Here is a 7,466-nt window from a genome sequence, read left to right as displayed (position 1 = left end):
ATCACGATGCATCATCATGACGATTATTTTGCACACCCCTAAATTCCACTAACAGTGTTTGGAGGAAGAAGAATGATGAGTACCATCCCAAGAACACCATCCCTACTGTGAAGTAATGGGGTGGTAGCATACTGCTTTGAGGGCGTTTTTCTGCAAATGGGACAGAGCAACTGCACTGTATAAAGGAGAGGATGACCGGGGGTATGTATTGGGAGATTTTGGGGAACAACCTCCTTTGAGGCTGGGTCTTTAAACATGACAATGACCCGAAGCACACAGCCAGGATAACCAAGGAGTGCCTCTGAATAATTATTTGCAGCTTTATCACACAACTAGTTAAAAAAATCATGTTTTGATTTCTTGATTTTTTTTATTTAGATTATGTCTCCATGGTTTCTGTGGGAGAAATCGCAGTGTATTCAAATACTTATTTGCCTCACTGTAGATAGATATCCATCTAGATCAGGGGTAACTAATTAAAAATCAGCGGGGTCCGAATAAAGAAAAACGAGTAGAGGTCCAGAGAGGTCCAGTAAAGGTCCGGAGACATTTTTAATTATAATCCGTTACTTTTAACAGAATTTAACACTAAAATAAAATTTGGTTTTTATGCATCCATTTTATACATTCACTTAAAAAAAAAAAAAAATATATATATATATATATATATATATATATATATATATATATATAAAAATATATAACTTTTTTCCATTTTAAACTCTAAAGTGTTTTTTGAATTAGAGAACAACAATCATTCAGTTTGGCATATAGACAATTTCCTGATTCACATATTTTATAAAACACCTGAACTGACCTCCACATTTGGACAACATTTTTATATACCCCGATTGTCACTACAGCAGACAAAACAGCCCCGTGAACATGAAATACTAAGACAAGTTTTGCTTGTTTACTTACGGGGGATGTAGGAGATCATGACAAGGATGAGGAAGGTGTAGTAGTCGAAAGAGAAGTTATACTTGTTGGGGAGAGTGACGGAGTACAGGCCTGACTTCTGCACGTATGGCAGAGCTGCATAGATGGTCAGCAGTTCTCCACTCACTCCCATCGGATACAGCACGATGAAAAACGTGTATCTGCAGTGGGAGATTTCAGACAAAACAGGCAGAAAGGGAAATAAATAATCCATCCTAATACTTTATTGATCACTTCTACAACGAGGGAGTGAGAGGTGGGAGGCATCACTATTATAGGCAGCACTCTACTGTAGAAGAGATCCGTGTTGTAGGTTTGAAAAATATTTTCTTAATAGTAAAAAAACAAGCATATACTGAGCAAACAAATACAATTGCAGCCAAGGCCAGAAAAAACACTCTGTTTAATCTCATTAGATATAGAAAATATAAGACATAGACAAATTGTACTCCAAGTTAACAACAGATTCTGAAAAGATTATTTTAAGAAACTAAAGTGACAAAAGATAGAAATTTAAAATGAAGAAAAAACTAGATTTAAAAATCCATGAACGGATAATTTTATGTTGAGACCATCAAAATTAATATACAGGTAAAAGCCAGTAAATTAGAATATTTTGAAAAACTTGATTTATTTCAGTAATTGCATTCAAAAGGTGTAACTTGTACATTATATTTATTCATTGCACACAGACTGATGCATTCAAATGTTTATTTCATTTAATTTTGATGATTTGAAGTGGCAACAAATGAAAATACAAAATTCCGTGTGTCACAAAATTAGAATATTGTGTAAGGGTTAAATTTTGAAGACACCTGGTGCCGCAAACTAATCAGCCGATTAACTCAAAACACCTGCAAAGGGCTTTAAATGGTCTCTCAGTCCAGTTCTGAAGCCTACACAAACAAGGGGAAAACTTTAGATTTGACAGCTGTCCAAAAGGCGACCATCGACACATTGCACAAGGAGGGAAAGACACAAAAAGTTATTGATGAAGAGGCTGGCTGTTCTCAGAGCTCTGTGTCCAAACACATTAATAGAGAGGCAAAGGGAAGGAAAAACTGTGGTCAGAAAAAGTGTACAAGCGATAGGAATCACCGCGCCCTAGTCAAGGTTGTGAAAAAAAAAAACATTCAAAAATGTGGGGGAGATTCACAAGGAGTGGACAGCTGCTGGAGTCAGTGCTTCAAGATCCACCACCAAGAGACGCTTGAAAGACATGGGTTTCAACTGCCGCATACCTCGTGTCAAGCCACCGTTGACCAAGAAACAGCGCGAAAACGCGTCTCACCTGGGCTAAGGAAAAAAAAGAGCTGGACTGCTGCTGAGTGGTCCAAAGTCATGTTTTCTGACGAAAGCCAATTTTGCATTTCCTTTGGAAATCGAGGTCCCAGAGTCTGGAGGAAGACAGGAGAGGCACAGGATCCACGTTGCCTGAAGTCTAGTGTAAAGTTTCCACCATCAGTGATGGTTTGGGGTGCCATGTCATCTGTTGGTGTCGGTCCACTCTGTTTCCTGAGATCCAGGGTCAACGCAGCCGTCTACCAGCAAGTTTTAGAGCACTTCATGCTTCCTGCTGCTGACCTGCTCTATGGAGATGGAGATTTCAGGTTCCAACAGGACTTGGCGCCTGCACACAGCGCAAAATCTACCCGTGCCTGGTTTACGGACCATGGTATTTCTGTTCTAAATTGGCCAGCCAACTCCCCTGACCTTAGCCCCATAGAAAATGTGTGGGGTATTGTGAAAAGGAAGATGCAGAATGCCAGACCCAAAAACGCAGAAGAGTTGAAGGCCGCTATCAGAGCAACCTGGGCTCTCATAACACCTGAGCAGTGCCAGAAACTCATCGACTCCATGCCACGCCGCATTAATGCAGTAATTGAGGCAAAAGGAGCTCCAACCAAGTATTGAGTATTGTACATGCTCATATTTTTCATTTTCATACTTTTCAGTTGGCCAACATTTCTAAAAATTCCCTTTTTTGTATTAGCCTTAAGTAATATTCTAATTTTGTGACACACGGAATTTTGGATTTTCATTTGTTGCCACTTCAAATCATCAAAATTAAATGAATAAACATTTGAATGCATCAGTCTGTGTGCAATGAATAAATGCAATTACTGAAATAAATCAAGTTTTTCAAAATATTCTAATTTACTGGCTTTTACCTGTATGTGCAGACACAGAACATGTCTGCTGTAAAAAAAAAATGTAAATAAAAACTTCAGAATCTCATTTTCCTTCAGCCCTGGAACTGTACACTAATTTTCCACAGATAAGAAACTAATTTCTAGGGTGCAATTCAACTGGCCTCTCTTGCTACTTAGCAACAAAGACTGCAGGGAGAGAAACACTTAACTGTTGCCTTGGTTGAAGACGCTGATAAACTCAGTCAAATAAAGACGTGGAAACAGAGGATTTGTGTTTGACAATTTGCCTTCAAGCTTATGCTTTTGCGCTTGACAAGGATGTTTGGGTCCTTTAAAACAAGGAGGATGGCCATCATATTTCCCTACAGTATTCACAGCGACGTGTAAACAGTCTGAACAGTCAAATGAAGCAACAAGTGGTGCAAGTTACTTATGCAAAGAGTTATGTAAAAAGGGGATTCTTTACTAAAGCAACTACATTTTAGTCTTTAGAAAGCCAACAGCTTGAGTCAAATCAAAGTATGGTGTGGGTTTTCCGTTTCTCTCAAAATGCCTTGTAATTATTTTGTTACTGAGGTTTTATTTTAAAGACATGGCACTGCATTAGTCACAAGTGAAAATAACATGGTATGTGGTCCTAAACCACCTTTGGAAGTATCCCTCTACCATTTTTGTTTTTACACATCTAAAAACTGAAAGTTTTAAAAGGCGTCATTGTGAAATGCAGTTGTGGAATAACTAAACAGATGCAAATAAAAATAAAAAAAATTGTAGAAAACTTAGAGAACATATACTGCTGCATTTCTTTAACATCATATTCACACACAAAAAAATAACGTAATAAAGCATAAGAGATATAATGTATGCTACCTTTACCAAGAAAAAACATCCCCATCTAAATGATGACAGTTAGCCTTTTCTCCTCCAACATTGATGGAAAAAAAACAGTTTTCTGCAATTTAGTCAGATACAGACCAGTAAAGTAGCCATAGATGTCCCAAGGTTTTCAGATCTGCATCTCTAGTATTAATCCCTATTATAACATTTAAATGGTACTTTATGCAAAATCTTTTTCAGTTTATACAGTATACAGCACAATTTTACACTTTTGTTTGTGTGAAGAACCCACAACATAAAGTTTGCTGGAGAGGACTAACTATAATGAAGTCTTCTAGTTTGGTTTCTCCATAAGCTACGGTGAAGGATTGAGAATCTGGAACAAACCAAAGATTCATGTAGTATTTTAAAGCTGTTCATATTTTCAAATTTCAAGCTTACACAGATTAACTTGTCCTTTAGAAAAGTTTCTTTTTAAACACTTGATTTTTTGGGGGATTCTTTGACAAGAGTCTCACAATATTTTGCTGTAATTTTGGCCCATTCCTCCAGACAGAACTGATCTAACTGAGCCTGGCTAAGAGGTCAGCTTCATCACACATTTTTTGGTTTTCCAATGTGTCAGGGATTTAGCTCAGGGCAACAGCAAATAAAGATATTTTCTTGTCCTTGAGCTACATTTAAATGCACCAGCTATACCTTCTTGGGGAGATGTTAGTTGGATATTTCCAGATGGCATATCTTTCCTTTAGGATGCTTCCATTTTGTGAAATGGAGCAAACATTGCTGGAGCAAAACCGCCAACTGAACATAATGCAATTACCCAGGATCTTCACAGTTTAGGGTAAGTTACTGATGAAGATTCTCAGTCATCCAGGTCAAAATCATTCCGTAAAAGTCCAAAAAATATCCACTGGACTTGGTTTCCAAGATTTGAAGACGTTTCGCCACCTCTCCAGGAAGCTTTCTCAATTCAAATGTCTCAATTCAAAATGACATTTGAATTGAGAAAGCTTCCTGGAGAGGTGGCGAAACGTCTTCAAATCTTGGAAACCAAGTCCAGTGGATATTTTTTGAACTTTTACGGAATTTAGGGTAAGTTCCCAAAAATGTAATGCTGGCCTTTACTGCAAGGTTTAAGTATAGGTTCATAACAGACACATGCATTTATGACATCTATTGTGTTTCATTTGGAGTCATTGGTCTGGACCGTCTTGCCTGTCCATCCATGTCTGTAAAGGACTCCTTTCATGATGGAAAATTACAGGTTTTCTGTTAAGATTCTGGAGTTGCATCACTAACTTCTATCGCTTGTTCAATAAAGTCATGAGGAGCTGGTGCTCATTTCCAGCAGTCTATAGACAAAAGGTGGGGTACGCTATGGACACCTTGCCTGTCCAATTCAGGGTAACCGCACACAATCACACCTGACAATTTAAGGTCTGAACACGCCCGATATAATTTAGTGTTCCATCCTCCTTTTGGTTTGACCTATGCAGTACTTTCACAGCTATGTCATGGGAGACACTGTGGAGAGTAATGCCCATCTGATTTGAAGAAAAATCTCTAAATTGGACAGTAAACTAGCTGTCCTTTCAGGTTTGGCAACAAAATGAGCTGAACTTGCATATAGCAAACGGGGCAGAATCAGATATAGATGGTAAATAATAAATAAACGTTTCAGTAAACTGTGTAAATTTACTCATAGTAGGAGGTCAGAATTACACAAACAGATAAAGTAAAACTCTTTGATCTTTAGCTGAATGGGTGTAATCTGGGTATAAACTGTGGTAGTTTATCCCCCCCCCCCAAGCTTATTAAACTAAAAATACTTACCATAACCCAACCTACTTTTAAGGTTTGATTAAATGTAAAAACTTATAAATGCTGCAAGCTTCTCTGGTTCTACTGTGTTTCACTGTGCAGCTAAGGCGCCTATAGGCACCAATGTTGACTGAGCAGGACAATGGATCGCCCCATTGCTCTTTATGTGCTCAATGTCCTGTAAGACTAAAACGCTGCTTAGATAAACTGAGCAAATATATAACAGGAAGCATTATATGAGTAGGTCTAAAGAAAGGTGAACAAAAAACACACTGTCTGGTGTTTTCCTTGGTCTTCATGGTGCTGTTAGCTTATCAACGCCCTCCGAGAAACCTGTGAAGTCTTCCTGGAACAACTGGTACTAAGAATAACCTAAACACCAGGGTTGCCATGGTACTAACATGTCAAAGAAAAATATTGAATGACTTTTTGAATAGCTGCTACCATCTTTTAAAGGCACGTGTTTTTTTCTCCACAGGATCAATAATTATTACTTACTACAATATGTTAATATTCATATTTATTTATTGGGGGAAACCAAAAGGAAGCAGACAACCCAGCCCTCAGTAAGGGAAAAACATTGTACAGATGTATCACTTCCCTGGTATTAAAGGTATTAAAGGTACCCGTCGTCTCCACTTTAAAAAAGATGTGCATGAGGCCTCTTCTCATACACTTTGTAAACACTATTTCTCTTCAACCCTCGGCCATTTTCAAAGAGCCACAGAAAAAGGTGAGCTTCAATGACGGTCTGAAATTGTAGCTCACCACACATAAACGCTTGAAAGTATGCATGCCCAGAAAAAGATAGCTAATGGGAGGAGCATGTAGGACAGCCTTTCGTAAACATATCACAAGAATGATTGATAATTAGGAGGACCTCTTCTTTAGATGATACACCTGGAAATAAAAGATCTATACCTTTAAAATAAGACAAAAATGGTTCCAACACAAACATTTTTTTGCAGAGTAAACGAGGATCTGGGTTCAATGAGACCTAAGCTGATTCTCACTTTCCTGCGTTGATTCGCTTGATTCTGAACGATTGGTTCTGAAATGGACTGCGTCATCAGGTTGTCTCTGTTTGTCAAACCAACATTTATGAAAATGGCGTTAAATTATATCAGCCAATAAGCTTGATATGCCACTGTTTAAAGAGTCTGACCCTCTGAAGTTGCTCTCAAACATACTTGTCATGTCGTTAAATTGTAACATACACATAGTGAGCATGTGGCAACGTTTGGCATTTGCTTTTTGGTTGCCTGTCCTAGGGCTGCAACAACGAATCGATAAAAATCGACTTTTAAAAGCGTTGGCAACGAATTTCAATCGATTAGTTGTGTTGCGCGATTAATGCGTCATCCGCCGCAGTCGTCATCGCTGCCACTTGACTGAAACAGGGGGGAAAAAAATACGGCACAGCGAGCCAGAGCCGCAGGTGAGCAAAGGCTGTTTTCAAAAGGCAATAACGTCAACTGTTCTAATGACCGATACCGCAAACACAGGTCGAGCAAAGTCCTCCAAAGTGTGGGAGAACTTTAGGCTTTGTAAAGCGATAAAACTTGTAACATGCAACTTTTGCAAAAACGAATTAACATGGCACCGAAGCACCACTCTTATGATGCAGCACCTGAAAAGAAAACACGTCGGAGCCTTCGATGGCACTGAAGAGAGCTGATCAACAGGGTGAGCGACCATGTTTGTTTCGTTTTA

At 38.6% G+C, this 7,466-nt stretch overlaps 1 protein-coding gene across 1 annotated transcript in view; it reads right to left on the bottom strand.

Annotated features, from left to right (window-relative positions):
• hacd2 (3-hydroxyacyl-CoA dehydratase 2) overlaps positions 1–7,466 on the bottom strand; it is a 19,256-nt gene that overhangs the window by 3,026 nt on the left and 8,764 nt on the right. The window contains exon 6 of the mRNA XM_015386345.1: positions 922–1,100. Within this exon, the coding sequence (XP_015241831.1) occupies positions 922–1,100 (179 nt within the window). The remainder of the gene's footprint in view (positions 1–921; positions 1,101–7,466) is intronic.

The sequence above is a fragment of the Cyprinodon variegatus genome, unplaced genomic scaffold, assembly GCF_000732505.1.
Source record: "Cyprinodon variegatus isolate N-32 unplaced genomic scaffold, C_variegatus-1.0 Scaffold364, whole genome shotgun sequence".
NCBI lineage: Eukaryota > Metazoa > Chordata > Actinopteri > Cyprinodontiformes > Cyprinodontidae > Cyprinodon > Cyprinodon variegatus.
Note: the sequence above shows the minus strand (reverse complement) of the source record. Positions and strands in the feature narration are given on the sequence as shown.